Below are 25334 nucleotides of genomic sequence, written 5' to 3' on the forward strand. Positions count from 1 at the left end.
CTGCCACTACATTATCCCACGTGCTTTCTTCCATCTTTTTAGCACCAGTTACAAGAGGTGGAGGAAAGCTTCCGGAAGGCAATGATCAGCAATGCTCAACTGGACAACGAGCGTACTGCCCTGGGCTATCAGGTCGACACGTTCAAGGATGACATGGAGGAAATGGAGGAGAATTACCTTCATGTGCAGAGAGACATGAAGGAAAAGTCTAGGGTTAGCCTTTCCAACCATACTGCTCAATGTTGAACTGTGTCCTTGCTTTACTTATCACGTAGTTACACAATTGTACTATGCAGGCATTCGACCTACTTCAGAGGGACTACAAGAAACTCATGGAGGAGAAGACCTTCCTAGAAGAGAGCTTGAAACAGAGAGATTCACTCATAGAAGTGAGTATTGTGTTCCTCTGAAAATCAGTTGGGTGTGCAGCCATGGTCAGTGTGCATTTCACAATCCAGTATCTGAGTAATTTGATGGATGATTATTTGATACAGCAGTTTAGATTAATTAGATTGTTTAGATCGGATTATCTGATGCAGCAGCGAGATTAATATGCATGGTGCTTGAATTGAAATTGCAGCTGGCTCATCCCAAATTTTGCAGTGGGGCTATTTTGAGTGGCTCACAGATGAGCTGATATGGGAAGCAGATAAAAAGGAATGATCAGAGTATCAAACAGAATACAGTATTACCGAATTTATGTTCCTCTCACTGTTGTGTGTCCCAGTCCTCTGTTTGAAATGTCTACTCCTAACTCTAGGCCCTTTCCTCTATACATAGGAGCACGGGTTAGTTCTGGTTGGTGCTGACGAGATGGTCAACGGGAGTGAAGATTCGTCGAGCACACGTAGCTCACCGGAAAAAATGATACTGTTGCCTAAGGCGCAGGTGAAATCTCAGGCTAAGGCTGCACTCATATCACAGGAAGCTGCCCTATTACTGGAACAAGCAGGCGAAGGTTCCCTTGGTATGTACTGCAGTTGCACCTCAAGTTTACAGCTGGGTTACACCTCAATAACAAAAGATGTTGGGCTAGCTGGTATACATAAGACATTATGGAATGTGCACAAAAGACAAGGACAAAGGATGGGGACAACACTGGCACAGTTACTGAGTTATTAAACTGAGTTGTGAGTTGCGCCGGTGTTCTCCCCATCCTTCGTCCTTGTCTTTTGTGCGCATTCCATAATGTCTGGGTTGCACTTTTCAAGCAAAAATGCAAAAGCATGCAAAGTTAAATAGTGATGCAAATTAAATACTGAGCATCAAAAGAAGTATTTGCCACACTACACAATGTTGCAATTGTTTCTTATGGCCAAGATAGTGCACCAACATGGTGGGGCATTTACATTGCATCATAGCCTCCCCTTTGTTCCACACACAGTACGCGCACAACACTAGTTTTATGGAACATGGTACATATTGTCTTGCAGGCTTACTTGCAGGCTTGCTTGCTATTATCTTAAGGTATTTTTTTTTTTAATTTTGTCTTGTCTCGTGTCTCAGATGTCCGGCTGAAGAGGTTTGCCGAGGAAAAACAAGAACTGCAAGATCAGGTATTGTTTGCAAATGTTACTGTGCAAATGTGACTTTTTGTGTTGTCTTCTAACGATAGACAATAACGTGTTTGTTGACCATCGCCACTTCTTCCTGTGCATTTTCCCACGAGTTGCATATTTGTCGGACGCAGATCTGGTTGGGCTTCTTGTACTTTTTACTCAGCCGCTGTAGCATCACGTACGCGTAGGTTGCTGTGCAATGTCATGCTACCTGTATTTAAATCATCTGTGCCTTCCCCTTACATTGTCTCATTCAAACAAAATTACATACGTGTTTTGTACTGGGCATCATGTTTGACAGCCCAAACTTTTGAATGCCGTCACAATCAAATGACAAAGAAGGCGTTGTCGTTTGAGCAATGCAAACATTCATGCGCTTCCCTTTAGCAGAGAATGCACATTTCTGCAAGATCAGTCTAGCATGTTTTCACGTTATATTTTGATCTTCTTCATGGGTAATGGGAGAGTGAAATTGGCAAAAGGCGCATGTATAGTGACAAGAAGCGAGAAATAGAAACTAAGAAAACCGGAAATAGTCAATCAGTACAATACAATCTCGAGGGACAACTATTGGCCTACTTTGCACTATGGTGATCCACATGTTAGTCGACCTCTCGAAATTGGCTGCTTGGTATAAAAACATAAAATGTGCAAGCCTCCAACATGAATAATTGATTTAATTTTATTGTATTATTAAATTTCTTATGAAGCATTATTATTTTATATTTTGAAAAGTATCCGCTTTTCACTGAAACTCTTTCTGGCAACAGATAAATCGTCTGAGGTTAGACCTGTCAGAAGAGCGGCAGAAAGTGTCTCGTATGGAGCAGATTTCCTTGGTGCACGGACCGCAGACCAACGGCCCTGAGATGAGGCTTATGGAAGTACAAAGTGAGCACGAAACGTGTTTTTGAACGCCTGTACAGGTGATTGTTTAAGGGCCTTGTGTTTTAAGGTTAAAGCTGGTAAAACCCGTTTTTATCCTCTGAATTGGATCATCATCACTTTGCAAAACCTGGAAACCCTGAAAACCTGAATTGGCAGAGTGCCAACTCCGCTACCAATATGGGAACTGGAGTACAAACGGCACTGTACGCTGTTCCGCGCTTTGTGTTTATCTAAAATGCGAGAAGTGCCTTTCTTTAAAAATTGTCCACCCGATATCACCTGACTTTATCCCTTTAAAGCTCCTGACATAAGATCTGATTTTTACCCTCTTGATTTTCAAAAAAAATGTCTGAAAACACAAGGCCCTGTGATTGTTTCACTTGTAATGCATGAAGTGCTATTATGTTTCCAGGAGAAGCCAATAAACAAGTAGATGATTACAAATACAAGCTGAGGAAGGCGGAGCAAGAAATTCTCACATTGCAAAGCAATGTAGGTCCTCCACACATTACTCTTACAGCACTGCAACAAGAAAAAAAGATAATTCAGATTTTTAATTTTTGATTATTATAGGTTTCACGGCTGGAGACGCAGGTAGTTAGATACAAAACAGCCACGGAAGAAGCAGAAAAACTGGAGGATGAGTTGAAGGCAGAGAAGCGCAAGCTTCAGCGAGAGGTAAGGCACAGGTTTGCTGCACAGAGCATTTTATACTTGGTATGTAAGCAGTTTTTTTTTTCTTTTGTATAGAGTATGGTGGGATAAATGACCATTCTTGTGAACACCAACAATGTATAGAGCCTTCTTTTATGGTTGAACACGATGCAGTGCAATTTTTGCCCCCCAGTTTGCATCGGTCACTTCTTGTAAAACCTGGAAAACCCAACAAGAAACAAACTCTCCAAAGTGTAAACGGCCCTTATATGGGCATCAGTGAACATGACATTGTTATGTAGTGGTGAGGAAGCAGGCGTCCATACTTCAAACTGAAGAATGAAGGACAAAAAGGGCACCCGACACAAAATCTCAGCCACAGCTTAAGTTTAATTTCATGCACAAAAGATTTTGTACACATTGGGCTGGGGGAGAAGTCAGGAAACCTTTCACCTGTCTAGAAAGAGCAAGTGACACCTTGCTAATTACATTTCCAGACCTACGAATCCCCTTAGTTTCCTTCAGAGCCTGTTTTGACGTCGTGCAGCTCCCTTTACAACAGCGGCCATATATTCCAAGAAGACACAATTCCTGCGTTCTTGTAAATGCTTCACAATTTCAGAGTGTGGCTAACGTGAAAAGGTGAGACCCACACTTTGAAATTGTTAGTCATTTAGAAGAACGAAGGGATTGTGTTCCTTCTTGGACCTGACCACTGTTGCAATGAGCCGGATGACCTCGAACGAGTTTTGAGGGAAACTAAGGAAATTTGTAGGTCTGGATATGTAATTAGCGAGGCATCCCTCGCTCTTTCTAAACAGATGAAAGATTCCCTGTCTCCTCCCTCGATGTGTATAAAAATTTTTGTATGTGAAATTAATGCGAAGTGTGAGCTGTGTTTGAGATTTTGTGTCATTTGTGTACTTTTTTGTCCCTCAATCTCACTGTTATCAGTATGGACTACATACCTGGCACTACTGTGCACCTTTGAGTTTGAACTAACAAGATTGCAATGTACTACTCAATTTTACCCTGTATTACAGCTTCAAACATAAACCTGACTTTTACACCCCCTGATTTGAAAAAAAATAATGTACACACACAAAAAGTCAAACACAAGGGGCTAAGCATAATTAGGGCCTGACTTTTTCGGGTTTTATTTTTGGCCAAATTCGGGGGTAAATATCGGGTGATATTTTTCATTTGAAAATTCGGGTGTATTCGGGTTAAATCCCGTTACGGCATATTCTGTCGTCTGGAATTCGGGTGTATTAGGGTGATTTTTTTTTGTTTAATAAAAATTTGTCTTAACATGGAACTAATGTTTAGCAATGTTATCAAACTTTATTTTAATGCACGCTTATGAGTGTGCCACGTGACCCGGATGTTTTCGGGTAGATTCGGGTTAAACCCGAATTTTACAGATTTTGTTCGGGGGGTAAATATCGGGCGGATACGGGTTTAACCCTAAAAAGTCAGGCCCTAAGCATAATCAACAGCGATGTCATTTTGATAACTACATGCAATCCGCTAGATATTTATTATGCCTGCAAAGAAAAAAAAGGTAAACTTTTATGATTTATTCGGTGCTACTTAACAAATTGCACTCTCTCCCGACCCAGTGCCGCGAAGCCCAAGTGAGAATAGAGGAGCTCGAGACGGCCAATCAACACCTCCAGAAGAGGATAGACAAGCTCAAATCAGCCCGGAACGCTCTCAAATGAGTTTCTCAAGATGCTTTGGCTACTATGCTATTGTACTCAGGCAATACCCTCAAGGGTTGTGTAACAGACAGGGCATGTAAAGAGAGGAAAACGTGGTTCAAGGTCGCTGCACGTCCTACATCAGCCACGGTTAAACAAACGTTGGTTGTTACCTGCGGAGACAACTCCATTTCCATGGGCATATCAGTGAGTGGTGCATGTGTGAAGAGAGAGCCTGTGATTTTTTTCCCCCTCTCCCTCCTTGTGTGTCAAAGTTGCGACAGTGAGACCGTTTTATTTTGTCCCGGCTGTAAGCTGCTGGATATCTTTTGGTGTTAAGTTATTTGGTTCTGTTATTGAACTGAGAAATTTGTACGTGTGACACCTGTTCTAGAGTAATGTGCCATGAGGAAAAAATGAGAAGGTTCAATACACAGGGTGTCCTCCGTAACTATAGAAGCAATTTTTAAAAATAGAAAAATCACTTTTTCCTAGTTTTAACCAATGGCAATGTACCCTACGCCTAAAGGCCCACCTTAAGATGGCTCAGGCAAGCTTCTGTGACGATGCATTAATTAACTTTCGTTAATTAACTTTTTAATTGTCAACGATATAAGATTGACCCAGTGAGGACATTGGATCCCTCGTGGTCACTGGTAACGTTACCGTTTCGAACAAAAATTGAGAACAAAATTCGAAGAACAAAAATTGAGGCAGTTATAGTGCGAGTAAAGGGCCTGGAAATAAGGTGCTCTGGTGGTCATTTTTTGACGCTCAAGTAGAAGCGCTCTCGTTTTCATTTCCTGTGTATGAAGCGGTGAGAAATAGCTGTCAAACCAATCTGTCCCCCCCTGCGACAGTGTTTTCCCTCCCCCACATACAGAGGATAGGAAAACGGGAGCGCTTCTACTTAATCGTCGAAAAACGACCACCAGATTGCCTTATTTCCAGGCCCTTTCCTCGCGCCAAAACTCTCTCGATTTATGTTCCGAAAACGGAAATGTTACCAGTGACCCCAGGGGATTTGATGTTCTCATTGGGTCAACCTTCTATCGTTGATAATTAAAAAGTTAATTAATGAAAGTTAATTAATGCATCGGACACAGAAGCTTGCCTGTGCCCTCTTAAGGTGGGCCTTTAGGCGTAGAATACATCGCCATTGATTAAAACTGGGAAAAAAGTCATTTTTCTATTTTGAAAAATTACTTCTATAGTTACGGTGGACACCCTGTATATTTATGTCCCACTTCTTCGATGTGAAGCAGATGTGCAATGCATTACTTTTCCCTTTTGTCCTTGTGTTTCTTTGAAAGTTGGTGCATTGTGTTCAAGCTGATATCATATTTGTAGTTTTTTTTTTTTCCCTTCCTTTTCCGGGGTGCTGAAGTTTTTGTATGGTTTTCTGTAGTTTAATAGTTCACTTCTGCTAAGCTGTTTGGCCTGCTTGAAACGTGTGTGTCCTGACTAGGACTTGATGCCGCCATCATTTTTAGCTTCCTTTGCAAAGTGCGTAGCGTAGAACGTGATGCGGGTTTTCAACATGGCACGCAAACTTTGAAGACCACTGTCTTTTTTATGAACCGACAATAGTGCCTGTTGTTTTTTTTACGGACGATGTATCGATGGGCTACACAACGCTGCCGCGGTTGGGCAGCAGTTTCCGCAAACTGTGTGCCAGAAACGAGACAAAGTGCAATAGAACATTTTTTACTATTAGGCACATTCGAAAATGAAACCCCTTTCCGGCGTTTCACTGGAGAGGAAGGGACTTGAAGGGGAGGGGGGGGAAACATTTTATGTAACATAAATGTGTACCATATGGAATATCTAGCATTCGAATAGCTTATCTTCTTTTTCTTGCACTTGGGCATCACTGTCGTGGAGAGGCATTTGGTGACAGTGTTGCAATGCTGCACAAAACTTTTCCTGCGGGCTGGTCTTTTTCCACTGTCTAGTATAGCCCGTCGCGATGACGCAACGCTTAGATACAAGTTGTAGGGGAGAATACTTGGCATTGTTATGCAGAGACTTTTCTACATATTTTAATACGCCATATTGGGAATCGCTATTGTGGGGTGTATCTAGACATGTAAGTAAGTATAAAGTGGCAATTGGTATGCCGAGTGTGTAAGAAGAGTTGGGCTATTTTTTTTTTTTATACAGGTTCCAGCTTGAGCTGTAAAGAGAATGGAAATTAAATTATATTGTGAAGCACATTTTTTTGTACTTACTGGTAGGTAAGAAAGTGCAGAAAAACAAGTGCTGCACATTCTGCCTTCATTTTGTATCGTCAAATGGTCGTGATAACAAAATAAAATATCTTCTCAATTATCTTTGGGGGTTAAACCTGTTTCCACACCTCCATTTGCATAGTCATCACTTCTGGAAGCCCTCCAAGCCAAACTTGCCAAGGTACAAATTCAGCCACACTCACGAATGCGCAAAGGTGCACAGCACTGCATCTCATGCTCATGTGAGATGCAGTTTTGCTGTTAAAAAAATCTGCTCTTCCACACGACCTCACTCAATTTATCCTTCTGATTAAAAACAACAAGGATCTAGCAAAGACATATTTACCGAGTGCTGGTTTCACATTTTCTCAAGGTATGCCACTTGGATCCCAGCAGTAATGCTTTCCTTTGTTCAGTTTGCTGATGGCTGAAACTTGTTCGGCTGAGAGCTCGAAATCAAAAAGCTGGGCGTTCTCTTTGATGCGCTTGGCGTTGCTCGACTTTGGTATGATACCTGTGACGGAAGAGGAAAGGTCTACTTAGTTTGTGCATGGCTGGGATACTCTGACAAAACAAAAGTGTGCCGTAATATTTCTATGCTGCCATTGGTAGCATAGAATGAGGTCATACAGCTAGAGTTAGATTACAGCGAGCTGTACTCAACACAGTGACCATTAATTTGCAGGAAGAGCATGCTACTGAGCGAATGTGGTACTTGCCAACGCCAAGCTGAAGAGCCCACCGAAGTGTAACCTGTGCTACGGTTTTGTTGTGCTGTTTTGCAATGTCGATAAGCACAGGCTCATTTAAAATCTGCAAGGCAGACAACAGTATGAGAGAACATCGAGACAATCGACAAGTTGATATTGGGATTGTTTGTGCATCTATTGCATTTGTAACCTTCGGCTTTAATCTGGAGCAAAACCTAGTTTTGATTAGGACCGGATTTTAGGACTTTCATACTCTGAGACTGGAAAAAAAAAAAAAAAAATTAAACCACAACAATATAGGTTTTGTGGCTTGTGTTTCAGATGCGCTGTGCCATAATGTTACTTTAGCACACTTTTGAGAGGGATTGTGGTCAAAGGGGCACTAAAGTACGAAAATTCCCGTTCCCGTTGAATCCCGTTCCTTTTATGTGCATGTCAAAGTAACTGCTTCTTGGATACTGCAGTAAAACTTGGTACTTACAGCACTGACACCATCGGCCGCACCAAGTGAAGAATATGCCTGCAGGACAATCCCATTGTCCTTGCAAAAGTTTAGAAGCTCTTCTTGCACCAAGTGAGGGTGAAATTCGACCTTGAAGAGGGGCAACATGACAAGCTAGTATTAGCCAGTGGTGCACACAAAAAAGGTGCTATCTCACCTGGTTGACTGTCGGCTTTACTGAACAGTATGTTAGCAGCTCCTTTAAGTGCTTCACTGTGTAATTCGAAACACCTATTGAAGCAAATTTCCCTGCAAGGCACACAATACATATGTCAGTATCTAACTCCTTGTGAATGCTTGCCATGCTGTTTACAGAGAACAGTGCCAGAGCTTCCAGCTGGTGCAAACACGAAGCTACTCCACAAGTTGCAGTTTATCGTGCGCAAAAATGCTTTACTTGCGTTCAACAACATCCTGTCTCCTGTTTTTGCGTGCCATAGCACAGGTCTGACAAGGTCACAAACCTTTCTTGACACGTACAGACAGTGTCAGTTATATACCTTCTTTGTACATCTGCTCCAGTTCCAACCAGCTTTCCCTCCGAAGCTCAGCATGTTTGGGATCTGATAATTTTAGACCCCGAGCTCCAGGCCAGTGGATGAGGAGAAGGTCCAATTTTTCGATGCTGAGTCTCTTTAAAATATCAGTCGCGGCTGTTCTGCACTTCCCTGTACCGTGGTCAGCTGGCGACAGTTTGCTGCTGATGAAGATTTCGGACCTTTGAAGCCCAAACTGAGGCAATTCCGAAAGGAATTGTTTTAGGACTTCCTCATTTTTGTAGCCGGGGGCAGTGTCTGTAAAGGTTATGCATTGGCATAGATTGTAGTTCACCATAAAACATATTGATAGCAACAGTGTTAGTTTAGGTACAAAGTTAATTTAGTTCCAGACTGTAGACAAATCAGCAACATGTGCACAAAACTAGGTTATACTGTGAAATTGTATCATACTCAGTTATACTATATAGATTATATTGTACTGCACGGTATAACTATGCACTCACCAATTAAACGATAGCCACACTGTGTTGCAGTTTTCAGCAGGTGCTGCAGCACATTGCACTGTATGCGGTAGGTGCCAACTGGGACACAAAGATGATAATAGTAATATTAACATTTATAGTATGCCTCAGAAGTGTGGGAACATGCTGTACGTAGTTCAATATGTCACGTAAGCAAAGAAGAAAAGGGTCAAGGTTGCTCAAGGTCTGAATCAAGTTCATTCTTAGCTCAACCTCTGCACAATATACAGCTCATCTACATACGTTATTCTTAGCTTTAGCTTAACCGCTGCACAATAAACAGCTCATCTACATCCTTCATCCTTAGTTCAACCTCTGCACAATAAACAGCTCATCTACATCCCTCATTCTTAGCTCAACCTCTGCACAATAAACAGCTCATCTACGTCGTCCATTCTTAGCTCAACCTCTGCACAATAAACAGCTCATCTACATCTTTCCTCTCTGTCCCGTCCTATCTTCTGAATACGTGTGCAAGGCTGCAGATGGAAGCCGGTTTGTATGTAGTTTCGACATTAAAGCAGGGTTAGTTGTACTATAAAAACAAAGTTAATGATAATTTGTGGCTTTGCATCACGAGACAACTAGGATTAAAAAATTATAAAGTGAGGACCATGAGGTAACTAGAGGAGAGCAACTTGCAGAACACTGGCACAGTGTCATATGCTCTCGCACATTGACAAGAACTGTATTCTGGCAGAGACGTCTCCTTTCCATTTACGAGTTCTTATGATTGTAGGGCACCTCCCACATTAAATATGTGAAGTGGTTTACCAAGTACCGCAAGTGCAGGGAGGGGGCAGGGGGGTCAGTATATTACAGTTACATCAAAGTTGTAACAGCTTTGTGTGCCATTGCTGATATTTGTGGAAAGCTGAAGTAACAAAAGCTCCCCTGTTCGAGTTCCGCGAGAAAGAGGGGTCACTTAAAGAAAGTGAGCGGGTTATCGCCAAGGAATAAGGGGTGTAGGGGGTCCTCAGCAGTAATGTGCAATCTTAGCTTGTAAGGTCGACAAACTGTGAACATCATGTTGTCATTGTAGAGGCGTGAAGCGAAGAGCCCCTCGCGTCTACTGTCAATTCCGGCAACTACACCGAAGGCTTTGGCGCTTGTTGCTTTGATGCATGTTTTCACGTAAAACTCAAGCATGCATTCGTAGACAGATGAGTGCACATTTGAGACCACAGCTAAACGCCTTATAGTAACGCGTAATGGTATACTTACGACCTATGATGGGCAGGCTAACGCCGTTATTCAATAGAAGCCGTGAGCATGCTGAAAGCGACATGTCAACAAGGTCACGATATCGAAACAAAAACCACAACAACAACAAGCAGCAGTAGCGCGTAGCGCCACCGCAGCGCGATAGTAGGAATAATGGCGGCCATCGACAAGGCCGTGGATGCAAATCCAACTCCTCAAGTTGGGATTAAAGATTTAATTGAAGGCAAGCGATTTCTGAACCATTGCGGTTGTGGTATGCAATTCAAAGTTGCTCGTTATATGTGAGTAACACACGCAAGAGAAGCATGTAACACGCACGTAAGCTGCGGACACAAGTTGATTGCCAGCGACAAATATCGTTGTCGTTAGTGCATAACCATTTTAGCAATCAATAGCGTGACCACATTATTTGCACACTTTGTGACTGATTCAATGCAAGTCCCCACTCAGTAATGAAACTCGCTGGCACTCGCGTCTTTTCAGTTCTTAAATTTTCTGAGTTGTTGGTATACTTAATCACGCGCTAAAGGTCAGCTTGCCTGCAAGACATGGTTGACTGTGTCGCACGAAGGTTTCATCTGGCTGGTGTCTGTCTAGCGATTACGTTGTTTCCAGTATTTTAACAGGCAGGACGTCGGAAGGTTGGGCTGTGGGACCTCTCCCCCTCCCTGCCCCCCTTGATGTATAGAGGTTCCTGACATTCTCCTACAAGGCATATTTTTCCAGGATTTGCATGTCCATCAGCATGAACTGTGACTACTGCAGTTATCGTTTTTAAGAATGTGTATAATTTGTTACTTGGCAAGTATTTACTACTAGCATCACTACTCCTAGCCCCAACACGAAACACATTTCAAACCTAAATATCGCCATTGCCTAACGCAAGTAAGGTGAAGCTATTTTCACAGCACCATATCTCAAATAATTGCATGTAGTATGTGTCATGTAGTACATTGTGTTTGGTTTTTTATTTTAAATTTATCTTTCTACATGGAGCGTTCTTGATGTACCAATCCTGCGAACTTCAGCTCGCCCACCCTGTGGCGAGGGACTTCCGACACCCCTAACAGGCGAGAGTCGTGTTGCTCTTTTCAGCTCCTCCGCAAGTCAGCAAAGAGAATGCGAAAGAGAGTCCCCTGGGAAACCTTCTGGAGAAGCTGCGTGCAAAAACAAACCAGTACAAGCCATGGGGGGACATGGCAAAGGCGCTTCGAATGGCCCTCACAGTTAGTAGAAGTTATTCATGCAATTTCTGTTGGTGAAAATCATACTGTACTTATATACACTTATTATTAGTTGCACATGTAGTATTTACTGTTACACAATGTTTTGCCTTTCTGTCTTCATTAGGAAAAACATCACCTCATAGATAACACTGAGCGGAGCCAACTACAAAGATGTTTGGACACGATACAGAAGTCAATGAAAGGTATGGCTGCACCACCCTAGCACCTTCCTTACTAGCTAGGAGCATAACATGGCAAATAATGCAGCGTTGAAAGTTATGGACAGAGCACTGATGGATGTACTGTCAGTACAGTTGTATTTTCAGTATAGATTGATTGTATGAAAAAGGAAGAAAGCCCATTATTTCACAGAAAAAGATACAAAAAACCAGCTGTTGGAGGGGTACACCCTATAACACAGTCTGTTGCAGTTTATACATCGTCGTATGCAAGAATTTTCTCATATGCCTCGTAGATGCTGTACTCTTATATTTGTCATAATCTGGAATGCTTTACTGCAAAATGTAAACAATAATTTGTGTCTGTGGAACAGGAAATTCACTTGACGTATTAACTTCTGCGACAGCAGTGAGAAATTTTATTGCATGTCTCCGCGTGAAACACTGTTGTCATATTAAACTTCAGACTTTACAATGTGTGTTGTACATTTGCTTCCAGTCTCTTCCATGCAGGGTATGGTCGAACGACTAGATACCATCACACGTCAGCAGGGGTATGGTTGCACTACTTACTTTTATAGTATTGATGCTAAATGTGACATCTAAAACATCTAAGAAATGTTTTAGTTGTTGTGTGCAGCCTTAATTCGTAAATTGGCAAGTCAAAATGCAATGTGAAATGCTTTTATAAATGTATCCAGATATACAGGGTGTCCCAGCTAACTGTGAACATATTTTTTAAAAATATATATGACACTTTTTCCAAGATGAAATCAATTGCAGTATAGCATATGCTGAAGGGCACTCCCTAGGAGGGCATTAGCAAAGTCCAAAGGCAATGTCTTAATTAACTTTCATTAATTAACTTTTTAATTATAGAAGCTACAAAGTTGTCCCAATGAGAACATCTGTTCCTTTCGGTCACCTGATATCGTAGCCGTTTTCAGAACAAAAATCCGTTCGACACATTGGGGGTGAAGGAAAGACGCGTCTTCTAAGAAGTGCAATGAACAAAATTAAGAAAAAAAATGGCGTTCCTTCACGAATTTTTTGCGGGCGATCTATCGAAGAGATTTTTGTTCTGAAAACGGCTACGATATCAGGTGACCGAAAGGAACAGATGTTCTCATTGGGACAACTTTGTAGCTTTTATAATTAAAAAGTTAATTAATGAAAGTTAATTAAGACATTGCCTTTGGACTTTGCTAATGCCCTCCTAGGGAGTGCCCTTCAGCATATGCTATATTGCAGTTAATTTCATCTTGGAAAAAGTGTTATATATATTTTTAAAAAATATGTTCACAGTTAGCTGGGACACCCTGCATATATGTATAATGATATGTGTTTTACATGCCCAAGGCATTCGAATGGAAGGTTGTCATATGGCCGGCACATTGGAATAACTCAAATATACCTCTCTCTTGTGGCAGAACAGAGGGAGTAGTATTTTTGTAAGTTTGCTGCTAGCAGGTTGTAAAGCATAGGATAATTAACCCAAGCAGTTTAATTGAGGACGAAAGTCTAATGTGCTATAGTGACTACCCATATAAATGGTATCAATAGCTCTTCTTCACGGTAATGTGTTGTCATCTTTCGTTCGTCCAGGCTGATCTTCAGTGCTGGACCAGGGACCCAAGAGTGCTTCATCAGTTCTGACATGTTCTATGTTGAAGTGCTCCTGGAGCCTTCAGGGGAAGTTAGAGACGTCAAAATATCTCATCATGGTGATCCAGTGGTAAGCTGATTTGCCCTAAAAAAAACAATCTGACTATTGTGTTGTGGATTGATCCATGTTAGGTGCTGATATACAATCTTATGGCACTGTAAGAGAAAGATGAGAAAGGTTTCGTTACTCTTGTCGTTCACACAGCCAATTGAAAAGCATGTTTAATGATCTTGACGTATGGATGTAACAGAATCGGATGAGTAAAGAGCTTTTTTTATTCCTTCTCGTTTTTAGAGCTGCCCTGAATTGACTGAAGTACTCAGGTGAGTTGTCGAGCAGTACACAAGCTACGTGTAAGCGTAATCCCGTGCTTCGTCTACGCTAGCTGTTGTTATTTTAATGGTCTCGATACTAAATAAGTCAATTTAAAAAGAGCCTCATGTTTAGGGTTAAACGTGGTAAGAGCTGTTTTGACTCCAGATCTCTAGTGCAGTTTTGTGCCCCTTACATCAAATAGCTTTCATGTTTCTTTTGCAGGCATGGTGATTTTGCCGAATTTACTAGTCATCTCGAAGGCCTTGCATCTATTTATCAACTGAATGCAGATAAGTACGTCCCCAACAATGTTTCAGTAACAGTGATGGTGCTCAGAATGATGAGCCAGCTAATTAACACATTCACATCCGGGAACTTCAGGGACATTGACATCAGCCAAGAACTGTCCTCCATGATCATTGCTGTGCCTGTGTTACCAGTAATGAACCATTAAAGTGGCCATTAAAGCTTCAGGCCAACCAGAAGGTGCACTTAGAAAAGTGACACATTTCTGCAATATTATTGCTGCATGTGATACTATTCCTGGAGCTGCATTCCCTGTTTGATATGGATATGATAGCCACCTACAGACCAGAGTTTTTGTTTTCTTTCTGAAAGCTATGGTTGCTGTCAGTACCATTGTTCCATTTTTGCTTTAGGAAGCAGAAGACAAAGGCATACCTTGCACTCCAAGCCTTGGAAACTGACCTGAGCATACTGTCGCAGTTACAGAGGTAAAAAAAGTTGAATGGCGCTTTTACCACTCTGAATATTGTCATCTCACATAAAATAATTTACTAGTTTCTGGGCCCATATTGCACAGCTGAAACATGATCTTGGTGCAGAGAGTTGTTTATGCACCAGTATGCTTGTAATCACTGTAGAATGTTATTTATATAGAGAGCCTGAAGTTTTCGGGAAATATTTTTTTCTAAATTCGGGGGGTAAAAATCGGGTAAATAAACATGTGCACTAAATTCATGCGAATTTGGACGAAAAAACTTCCAGTATGCTAAATTCGGGGAGAAATCGGGCTCAGTTACTCAAACTGACTGTACAGGTTTGGTACAAACGGTGATGTAACTGCATTTTTCTGCCAAACAAGTAAGTTAGTGCATTCCTACAGACATCCCAGTGAGGGCAATTTGCCGGGTAAAAATGGGGTTTCACCCTATAGAGGCAACCTTCAACCCGGGGTGCAAATTCGGGGAACAATCGGGTAAACCCCTAAAACTTCAGGCTCTATTTATATATCATCGTTTTTTTAGCTTGTCATGTAGTGGTCTAAAGTACTCTCGTTCTTACAGTGCAAGAAAAAGAAAATGAGATGGCAGCCAGTGTGCAGTGGTTACTGGTTTACATGGCTCTGTTCTTTTCCAGTTTCATGAACGAGCCCAGTAATCTTGTACATAAGTCTCCAGTGGGGATCCTACAACCCAGGAAAGGGGGTAAGTGGACACTTGTTTGTACCCTGCACTGGGGTTGACCCAGGGAGCATGGTGGGATGTTTGGGGGTTGCTTGAATTAAGAACTGGCAAGAACTGCCTCTCAGGTGATTATTTGGGAAGGAACATTATGAAAGAGCAGCCCATACTGCTCTTTATCATCACATATAAATATAATTAAAGCCTGAAGTTTTTTGGGAACTATGTGTTTTTTCTAAACCTGTGGGTGGGGGTGGGGGGCTAAAAACGAGGTAAATAAACTTTCGCTCTAAATTCATGCAAATTTGCGTGACGAAACTTTCAGTATGCTAAATTTGGGGTGAAATTGGGCTCAGTTACTGAAACTACCTGTACTGGTTTGGTACAAATAGTGATGTAGCAGTATTTGCTGCCAAACAGGTTAGTGTGCATTCGTACAGACGTCCCAGTGAGGGCAATTTGCCGGGTAAAAATCGCGTTTCACCCTAAAGAAGCAACCTTCAATTCGGGGTGCAATTTCGGGAAAGAATCTGGGTTAGACCCTAAAACTTCAGGCTCTAAATATACTCCGTATCTATGATCTGATACATATCCTTCTCATCATACTTTACGATGAAACATACAGTAACTAGCTTTCTTATTGTTACAGGCCATCCCATGAAGCTAACTTTCTTCATCTCACCGTATGACCTACTCGACCTTGAAAGCCGATCATCAATACCACTTACGGTGGATGGTGCGTAGTCACAGGGCAGTTGCCATTTGCTACCGTGCGCATTATCTGTCCAAACTGACGGTACTTCTTCTCCGATGATTTCCAGCAATATTGGAAAAGCAATTGGGTCACTCGGTATTTGTATGCATCGAGAGCTCTTCCGCACATAAACTGCAGACTGTGTCGCTCATTACTGTCACAGTGCAAGATGGGAAGAGGTACGATTATTTCTCCATTATAAAACAGCATGCCTAGCAGCAGCTAACACAATAGCCAATGTTCATACTTAGGGCCCTGTGTTTCAGGGTAAAACCTGATAAGACCCCGATTTGCATCATTGTCATTCAGGTAAAACCCAAAAAAACCCGTAAACTAGCTTGGCAAAGTGCAAATTCAGCCACGGATACCGGCACTGGAGGATGCTATGTTCCGCACCTCATGCTCACGTAAAACGCGAGGAGCACTCCTTTTTTAATTTTCCACCCAGAAATCTGCTGTCCCACCCGATATTGCCCGATGTTACCGTGTTTTACGGCCCCTGAAATAACACCTTATTCTTACCCCCTTCGATTTAAAAAAAACAACATAAAACCTGAAAATACAGGGCCCTATTTATATTTAGAGCCTGAAGTTTTCGGGAAATATTCTTTCCTACATTCGGGGGGTAAAAATCGGGTAAATAAACATGTGGACTAATTTCATGCAAATCCGGGTGAAAAAACTTCCAGTACGCTAAACTTGGCGAGAAATCGGGCTGAGTTATTCAAACTAATTGTAGCGGTTTGGTACAAACGGTGATGTAACTGCATTTTTCTGCAAAACAAGTAAGTTAGTGCATTCCTACAGACATCCCAGTGAGGGAAATTTGCCGGGTAAAAATCGGGGTTTCACCCTAAAGAGGCAACCTTCAATTCGGGGTGCAAATTCGGGGAAGAATCCGGTAAAACCCTAAAACTTCAGGCGGTATTCATATTATATGAATAAATTAGATACAATTTATCGATGCGTAAATGTAGACCTGAATGCCTCTTTCCTAGCCTGCCATCATTTGCTGCTCTGAGTAACCTCAACAGTACTACTCTTCCGGCTAGTTTTGTATTGAAACTGCCAAAGCCGATTCCCATGGCTCTTGTGCTCGTTCGGAAAATACAAACCGTTACCAGTGAGTAGTCTTTCAACTTGCTAATGCTTAGCAGCATCGTTCATAACACGTCTGCCACACAGATATTGAATGTGCCGACACCACTTCTTGTCAGCCGCTTCTGTCCTTAATTATAACGCAAGCATCAGACGGAAAATTGAGCGGGTCGTCAGACAGGGGACTTAACGTGGTGAGTATCCTTTTTATGCTTAAATACCACGCTTCATCTGCCATGTGTCAAATCGTGATATAGTTTTTTTTATGGTGCGAATTGTGAGAGTTTACCAACCCTTACCAAATTTGCTGTGTTGATGCATGCAGACGTTGCCAGATCAACACCATTGCTACTATCTCACCGGAAGTTCCGAACTACAAGGAGTAATGGTGTCAGGGGTGCCATTCACCCATCCAACTCATGTGCCTCAAATCCTAGTGTTCCTGCGGCAGCAGCTTCTCTTCAATTCCCTCATTGCAAGCTGTGTTCGTCCCTCCAGCAGGCAAAGTAAGAAATTTTCCATTTTGCTAACACATATGAAATGAAGTTCAGAAGCTTTACACGGAGTTTCACATCTCCCTGGCAGATCTGAACTCTTCGCACAAGTTTGAAGTAAACACCACCTCCATATCCAACATCAGTATTTCATTTGAGCATCCCCTCGATGAATCTTTAGCAACAGGTAAATGTAGAACAATCGTACAGTGGTGCCATTTCGGAATGGCGGCTGTTGTACAGCGTTGCTGGTATCTAAGGACCCTCGTTCTCACCCAGTTGACCTCAACCTGGATGAAATAACGAATGTCAAGTGCCGCATTTACACGTTGAATAGTGACATCAACATTTGCACGGACGAGTATGCAAGCAAAGTCGTACAGCGGTAATGTATCTCTTGCTTGACAATACTGCCTGCAGTTGCCATATATATTTCTCGAAGGAAGATTGATAACCTTGAGTAATTTTAATAACCCGTACATTCATAACCCTTTCGGAACAGATGCCTGTCAATCCCAGTAACGATGCGTGCCGTCATCCGCAAGGCTCAAGGACAACAGATGCGCCTCTCAAGCCAGACAGACTCGTACTACAGTGCCCTGAACAGCAGTGGTCCTTCCTACCTTCCGCACCTACCCGGTTACGGGGGAGGAGGGACAGCCTTTGGTGGGGGAGGGAGTGGGGGCGATTTTGGGACTAACGGACCGTCCAAAGTAGGGGGAACCAAGACGGCGGCGGACGGAAACGTGGAGCCCGAATCGCCGCTAGGGGACCTCGAAGCGTACGACGTGGGAGACCAGCAGAGGGGCGGCACCCTGGGCAACATTCTCGGGCAGACCGGGGGCAACTTTCCCCAGGGGAAAGGGGGCGCTCCCAACATGATGCTGATGAGCATGCTAAGCGACGTTCCGGCCGCAAACTCCCCGACGCAAGCAGTGGCGTTTCCTTTTTTAGGCCAACCTAAGCCTCGGAAACAGAGGAAAAGGAAAGGGACGTTGGACGGCAGGAGCCCCAAGCGCAAGCCGAGCGAGGACGAGGCTCTCTCTCTCACACCTTGTGACCTGGATGACACAGGCGGGTTGTCCTTACAGTTCGAAGGCACCGCATCGCCATTCCCCAAGATGGAAAACGTTCTTCACGGGGAGCCTTTTTTAGAGTCAGAGGCGGGGCAGGGGAAGATGCCGTCATCTCTCCTGAACCCCGCTGAATCGGGCAGCGCTGACGGCTTCTCCGGGTCCCAGGGTAGCGACTCTTTCCTCGCCTCCCACGGGGACGGCTACTTCCCCACGGGCGAGGGTGCGTCGGGAATGGCGTCCGGCAGAGAAGGAGAGACAGCAGACGGCGGCGATCAGCTGAGCTCACGCCTGCAGTGCAGGAAGTTGAAACGGCTGAAAAGCGACGACGGGACGCGACTCGACATGCGGGAAGAGTTGAAGCTGGAAAGGGAGGGCTCACGATCTCTAGACAGCGGGCCAAAAAACTTGCATTCCGGTGGGGACCTCGAGAGGGTGTCCGCGCAGGGCACCAAGCCCCGCACGGGGTCGCCACCGGTCACGAGCTTCAAGATAGAAAAGTCGGGGGATGGACTCAAGATTTCTAAGTCAGACGGCAAGCCTTCCAAGGCGAAGGACCTGGATGCGAGAAAGAGAGCCGACGCGAGGAAGGAACGCAAGCGAAAGAGAATGGAAGAAGCAGAGCTGACACCAGAGGGACAGGTGGCAGTGCTGCATGGCTTGCCTCCAGACGCGGCCCAGATCAGCCTCGACATGGATGCAGGAGGTTCGTTCAACCTCAGTGCGAAGGCATCTCAAGGACCCATAAGGTCCATCCCGGGCAACAAAAAGTCAAGTGGTAGTGCAAGCCCATCCGTCTCAAGCGGGCAGAGGCAGGAGAAGCTGACAAAACCGTCTCCGCCTGGGGTCCAGGCTAGTTCGACGTCGCAAAAGCTGTCGGACCACGAGAGAAAGTCGCCAGTGCCCTCATCTGGAAAGAGCCAGAAGCACAAGTCGGGAACAGTGCCACAGAAAAGTAGTTCAAGTGGAACCAACTGTACGGGAAACCTAGGTTACGTCTCTCCTGTTCACGGTGGTGCTTCTACAGGGCCTTCCCCGTCGAAGCTTTCCGTCACCAAGTCAGGTTCTTCGTCAGCATCTGCTACTCTTAAATTAAAAAATATAAATCTACCTTCCTCGACCACCATAACCCCCGTCGCAGCAAAATCGTCACCCGCCCTTCCGTCTCCAACTTCATCGGCGCCCCCCAGCATCACCATAATGCCAGCGACGTCAGTTACTTCAGTTCCTTCTGGCAACAACATGAGCAGGCCTCCAAAATCAAGGAAAGGATCTCTCAGTGCTGTGATTGCAAAGCTCACCAACACAGCAGCAGCTCCGGTTGCAATAGAAGCACTGCCAAAAGTGGATCCCGCCTTCAGGGTAACCGAAAAGAAGGATGGGGCAGTTACAGTACCAAAAGATCTCAAGGAGAAGGAGGCAGCTCAGAAGAACCCAGAAGGAAAGATGAAGTACACCATCTCTGATCAGTTCACAGTGAAGCAGGGATCCGGTATCAAACTGACCGTTACGAAGACATCTGGAGTCTACAAGTCCTCGAGTAAAACAAAGACGCAAGTTTCGTCTTCCAAGGCAGGACTGTCTTCACCAAAAGTCAAAAGTTCAAGCAGTCCCAGCGGAGCCACAAGACTTATGGGAAATCCGGGCACTCTACCGAGCAAGAAGTCACCGTCCTTATCGTCGTCGTCAGTCATGCCAGCGACCACTAAGACGAGCGGGCAAGGAAAATCGAGCCACTCGCCGCAGAGGACTTTTTCACCGAGTACAGTACAACAGGTCCAGTCATCGTCTGCGTCTCTGTCCACCAGGGTAACGAGCAGCAGCAGCAGTAGCAGTGGAGGAGGCAGCCCGTCACTAACAGCAATGTCAGCCTCAAAGGTAAGGCCCTGAACAGAAACTGAATAGGATACACTGAAAGGGTTTGCTTCTGCTACAGGGGAGAGGGTAAAGTTTGGGGAAACCACGTGGAGAAGTGTCTGTCAGAACGCTGCACAGGGTTGGGCTTACCCGAAAGCCAGAGCCCAGCCCGTGGACTGGGTCGGGTAAAGTCCTCTTTCTGCGGGCCTGGGCTGGGCTCGGGTTTGACATTATGGGCCTGGGCTCCTACTTTGCCGGGAGACTAGGTCAGGAAGCTCTGTTACCCCACTGTCAGTTAGCCACTGCCAACTTTTACAGCCCGCCTGGGCCAGGAAACCTAGAAATTATTTGGGCTTGGGTCGGGCCTGTGCTAGGTATGGGGCCGTCGGGCTGGGGCCGAGCCAGTAAAATCAGAGGTAGGCCGGGCCGGGCCTGGGCCTACCTAAGAATGCAGCCGGTGCAGTGCTCTTTTGTCTCTGCGCTCACAAGGGAGCATTAAGGGGGGCTATCGTAGACCAGCATGGGTTCACAGAAGAAACCACATGTGCCTCGCCTTGAAATGTTGCACCCATATTTGCGGGGGCGGACCAGTGAAGTCGCTCCACAAGCAATAGGGGAGAGAGGGAAACGGGGGAGCTGCGCATGGACAGCTGACCCATCGGTTTAGCGCATTAGACTTTGGACAGCTCTCACAGTGGTCAGAGCACCTTCTGGCTTTAGTAGAATTCCGTCACACACAATGCAAGTATATGACGGGACCGTGCATTCCGCCATTTGTGTAGGCCGTGCCCTCATTGGTTTGCAGCAGACCATGTGCGTTCCGGCATTGTCTCAGCATTGATGACAAAAGTAGATTTAATTAACAAAGCAATACATCTAGACAACACTAAGTTCCCCCAATTCCCCCCCCCCCCCCCCCCCTCCTCAGAAAAATCCTGGATCTGCCCCTGCCAGGAGCACCTCCAGTTCTAATGCCAACGCCCTGGTGGCATTTGCCTGTTCATTCACCTGTGCTTCACAATCATGGCGTGTCTACTATTGGGCATTGACACTGTGGTATCGGTTAAAGGGTTTAAGGTTTTGTATTCTTTGTCCTGTCAGGTGCAGACGACTGTACCTAAACAGAGCAGTTCATCAGGCCCCAGCAAAACGAGCCCTTCAGTTCGAAGTGCCGAGAAGAAACCCGAGCCTGCCCGAGCGCTAACACCTACAGAGAAGGTCTCTTCCACGCTGGAAGCCAGCCTCATGCCCCCACCACCACAAGTTGGCACCACGCCAAAGGAAGAGCTCGAAGAATGCTTTCGTTCCTCCGTAACGAAACCCGATGCGCCGCCTCTTGACCAGTGGCCGCTAACAAAGCCGGCAGAGCTGCTCGTGCCCGGAGATCTTCCAGAGTACGACGAGAAAATCCCTCGAGTGAGCAGCAGCACCGATGCGAGGCCCAGCAGCGCCACCAAGAACGGCCCCGAAAACGCAGTTTCCTCGGACTTGGCACGGTTCGACCTCATCTCTACGACGCTGGAGGAATCTGTCGCGGCCTTTAAGGCGCAGCGGCCTCCCAAGCCAAAGGACAGCGAGGAGAGCAGTCCGGAAGATGAACTCGTGATAGACTTTCCCGAGTTGGTGGACAGGAAAGGGGCCTCGTCGCGGGGGCAGAGTCCCAAGGTAGACGGAGGAGCCCAGGAGCCGCCGTTGCCGACAAAAGCCGTTGTGTCCCCCGGAGCCATTCTGGGTGCTAAGTCACCCTATTTTGCGCTGGCATCACCCCTGAAGTCCCCCCAGGTGGGAAGCCCACCGTCAAACCATTCTGTTTCGAGCTCTATCTCGCGGCCTTCGCCGTGTGTCATTGACGATGACTTGATGGACGAAGCCATTGTGGGGATCAGTAAATAGCAGTAGCATCAGAGGGCAAAAATAAGCACCTGCGGCTTAAAGTCGGCTTAAGTCGGGCTTAAAGCAGTGGCTTCCCGAGGGGCTCAAACAACTCTCTCTATTTTCGTTGTTGCACTTACGTCAAGCATTTTGGGAGCTTGCATCAGCAGTTACATAATTCATTGTAAATATACCATGTCATTTGTCATCTGTATCAAGTGCACGTCATACTGTCCATGAATTCACGAGCAATTCTGGAAGAACCCTCGGGACTTTCTGCTGTGCGTAGAAAAACGTTCCGCCGATCATTACTGCACACATTTTCATTTTATTTAAACATTTGTTGGTAACTATAGAAGTTTCAGACTTTGTGTCGTAGCACCTGGATTGCAATGGTACTGCATTGCTAGATTCTGCGCTGTAAATAGATTAGTTGGGTAAGTCTGACGGGCGTTTGTTTACACAGAGTCATTTGCATTTACAGATAATGGAGGGATGTGCCTCGTGATGTGCTGGTTGCAGGTTCTCCCGTCTTGTTAAACTTTAAGAAGTTACCAGACTTTTGGTGATTGATGTGAATAACGTATGAGACAACGTGGAATACAGTTACATTGCACGTGGCCCATGCTTGCCTCTCTTCGTTCACAGCACTTATAGGGGACATGCTAGATACAGCCAAACATTGCTCTGCAAACGCTTTGGTTGCCCTTTCTTCCTTTCTTGTTGGGTTCTAGTGTTGAGGTTAGGCCCTAACCATTACCGTAATAGAAGCAGAAATACCCTAATTGTTAGGGTATTTCTGGCACTTGCAACGCTATTTAACATGGTCAAGATGCAGTTCTGAAGGCTGCCAGTGCACTGAATTCATTGCTTACCAGCTAGTTTATGGTATGGGTCACAGTCCGATTCTTGAGAATGTAATGTTATTCTTAACCATGTAATGATCACTCCTGTAGTCTGCACACAATACCACGGGCAAATTAGAGGGGAAGAGTGTAAGCACAGACGTATCCTCTAGCAGCAATGCTCTGTTTCCAGAACACAAATTTTCACATGGTGCAATAAATCTGATGCTGTTATAGAGTAGCTCGGAGACGTAAATGTGAAATTATTGCAAGCTGAATTTGGTATTGTGTGCTTGGGAGTCGCAGGAAAAGTGCTGTGGATGAAAGCAACTGCAGCTTGATAATTAACGCCATACGCTTTGGCTTGAACATGTAAGTATTGTACATTCATGTCGTAATCTCTTCACACATGAAGGAAAGCATTTCAGTGTAGCTGTAACACTTTGATGAAATGTGTACATATACCAACACATTCATACATAATAAAATATTTATATATTATCACTGAAAGACACATGAAGCATTGCCTCTTCGAGCGCACGCTAGCATATGAACAATATCTTGTCCGTGTTGTGAGTTATACATCGCTGTGCTTCGACGTCTTGTATCTGATATAGTCTTCCAGCTTGAAAAATGAAAGCTCTGTTTCGTTAATCATATGCGATTCCAGCAGAGTTTTTTCGTCCGGCAGTATTAATGTGTCATCTTCAGTGTTGATCACTGGATCAGTCGTTTTTGACTTATGCGGAAAGTGCTCAATCTTAATGGTATCGTACGCGTAGTTTCTCACTGGTGGCGGAAAGCTTGGGCTTTCTTTTAGCTTTGTCATTATGATGGCTTTCAGTTCCTTCACGAGATATTGCGGAGAAACGTCCTTGATAACCAAGTATCTAATATTCCTGTGTTCGAATGACCGGATCACCCGCACGGGGATTGTCCAAAGCTCTTTTAGATCACCTGACATCACACATTACCACGTGGTACCTTCATCACAGCACCTTCGGAGAACCTACAGAAGAGCCGAAAGTTCAAAGCAACCAGTATTGTATCATTTGATCGTTACAACGACGCACTAACAACACAACACCCAGAACAGCACAAAACGTTTAGACATTGTTGACTGTGGCTGACTATGGATACGGCAGCGCTGGGATACGGATCCAAGCTGAATGTTCCGTGCTAAAATGACGTATGGTCCACGTGATTTCAGACTTCCGGTCCGAACTTTCAGTTTCGGAGTTCAACGTGCGACGCATTGCTGGCGCCGATATCTGTCGAGCGAAAATTAGTGCTCGTCGGGAAACTCAATGAAAAAAAAAGAAAGAGGGAAAGCGAGCAAGAAAGAAACGAAGACATGACCTGTGTGCAGGGCAGGCGAGAGAGGTTACGGGCCTCGGGGATGGGTCATGCCCGGGCCCGCTCCTCACGTCTGGATAAGGTAGTATATGTCTCCTTTATATGATTGGGACGGGTCTTGGGTCGTACGGGCCCCTGAAGTGGCCCTGGGTTCCATCCCCGCCTGCCTCTTCCTCTCGCCAGCCCTGCCTGCGTGTTTTGAGATAGGACGGGAAACGGGGATTCTGTCCCAGGGGCGGATCTAGACGCCCTCACTTTGGGGGGGGGGGGGGTTCTTTGTAGAAGCGCGTAGCGGGGGAGGGGATACTTGATTATTTCGGAGGCACCGTCCTCCCCACCCATGGATCCACCACTGACCTGCCCTATTTTTCACTGCAGTGATTTCAGTAGCTGGAAAATAATATGCGGTAATCTTGCCGAAAGTACTGATTTGTCGTCTTCGTCAATCCAGGCGGTAGTGCCCGTATTTACCGAATGTTTGCCTGTCGATATTGGAACATGCTGCTTGTGGGGAGATAATGCGGTCTAGGCCTACATCATGACTCATAAGTAAACCGTGCTGACGTACGCCATTAGAACACGCAGACAGCACAGGCGGTGCAGAGACACGAACTCCAGTCAATCTGCGCGGAACTGGCAATCCAGTGCCCCGGATTTTTGCAGATTTTCATAGAGCATTCGTA

General features: G+C 44.8%; 3 protein-coding genes across 5 annotated transcripts in view; 2 read left to right on the top strand and 1 right to left on the bottom strand.

The window, feature by feature from the left end:
* The window catches only part of LOC135366763 (leucine-rich repeat flightless-interacting protein 2-like), a 13751-nt gene extending 6614 nt beyond the window's left edge, over nucleotides 1–7137 (top strand). For both annotated transcript variants that reach the window (XM_064599653.1, XM_064599654.1), the window contains exons 5-12: nucleotides 43–213; nucleotides 297–389; nucleotides 781–967; nucleotides 1507–1556; nucleotides 2330–2450; nucleotides 2860–2939; nucleotides 3021–3125; nucleotides 4724–7137. In XM_064599653.1, coding sequence (XP_064455723.1) covers nucleotides 43–213; nucleotides 297–389; nucleotides 781–967; nucleotides 1507–1556; nucleotides 2330–2450; nucleotides 2860–2939; nucleotides 3021–3125; nucleotides 4724–4825 — 909 coding nt within the window. In that variant the 3' untranslated portion in view covers nucleotides 4826–7137. The remainder of the gene's footprint in view (nucleotides 1–42; nucleotides 214–296; nucleotides 390–780; nucleotides 968–1506; nucleotides 1557–2329; nucleotides 2451–2859; nucleotides 2940–3020; nucleotides 3126–4723) is intronic.
* LOC135366764 (glyoxal reductase-like) lies at nucleotides 6496–10601 on the bottom strand. Its single transcript, XM_064599655.1, has 8 exons — nucleotides 10493–10601; nucleotides 9251–9328; nucleotides 8748–9041; nucleotides 8405–8496; nucleotides 8227–8337; nucleotides 7755–7848; nucleotides 7382–7549; nucleotides 6496–6980 (listed from the first exon to the last, which is right to left on the bottom strand). The coding sequence occupies exons 1-7, from the start codon at nucleotides 10554–10556 to the stop codon at nucleotides 7404–7406; spliced, it is 879 nt and encodes a 292-aa protein (XP_064455725.1). The 5' UTR covers nucleotides 10557–10601; the 3' UTR covers nucleotides 6496–6980; nucleotides 7382–7403.
* Nucleotides 10602–10634: 33 nt separating this feature from the next.
* On the top strand, nucleotides 10635–23799 carry LOC135366766 (mediator of RNA polymerase II transcription subunit 1-like). 2 transcript variants are annotated; one of them, XM_064599657.1, is made up of 19 exons: nucleotides 10635–10715; nucleotides 11588–11718; nucleotides 11843–11921; nucleotides 12397–12451; nucleotides 13503–13632; nucleotides 13858–13886; nucleotides 14101–14172; nucleotides 14538–14612; nucleotides 15259–15326; nucleotides 15952–16038; nucleotides 16124–16235; nucleotides 17055–17179; nucleotides 17242–17348; nucleotides 17480–17660; nucleotides 17740–17835; nucleotides 17928–18033; nucleotides 18151–20599; nucleotides 21680–22360; nucleotides 22935–23799. In XM_064599657.1, the coding sequence occupies exons 1-19, from the start codon at nucleotides 10646–10648 to the stop codon at nucleotides 22956–22958; spliced, it is 4677 nt and encodes a 1558-aa protein (XP_064455727.1). In that variant the 5' UTR covers nucleotides 10635–10645; the 3' UTR covers nucleotides 22959–23799. The 2 variants fall into 2 exon arrangements, with proteins under 2 accessions (XP_064455727.1, XP_064455726.1); XM_064599656.1 differs by having other exon boundaries at nucleotides 21680–23799.
* The last annotated feature ends 1535 nt before the right edge of the window (nucleotides 23800–25334 follow it).

Source organism: Ornithodoros turicata, chromosome 8 (genome assembly GCF_037126465.1).
Source record: "Ornithodoros turicata isolate Travis chromosome 8, ASM3712646v1, whole genome shotgun sequence".
Lineage (NCBI taxonomy): Eukaryota > Metazoa > Arthropoda > Arachnida > Ixodida > Argasidae > Ornithodoros > Ornithodoros turicata.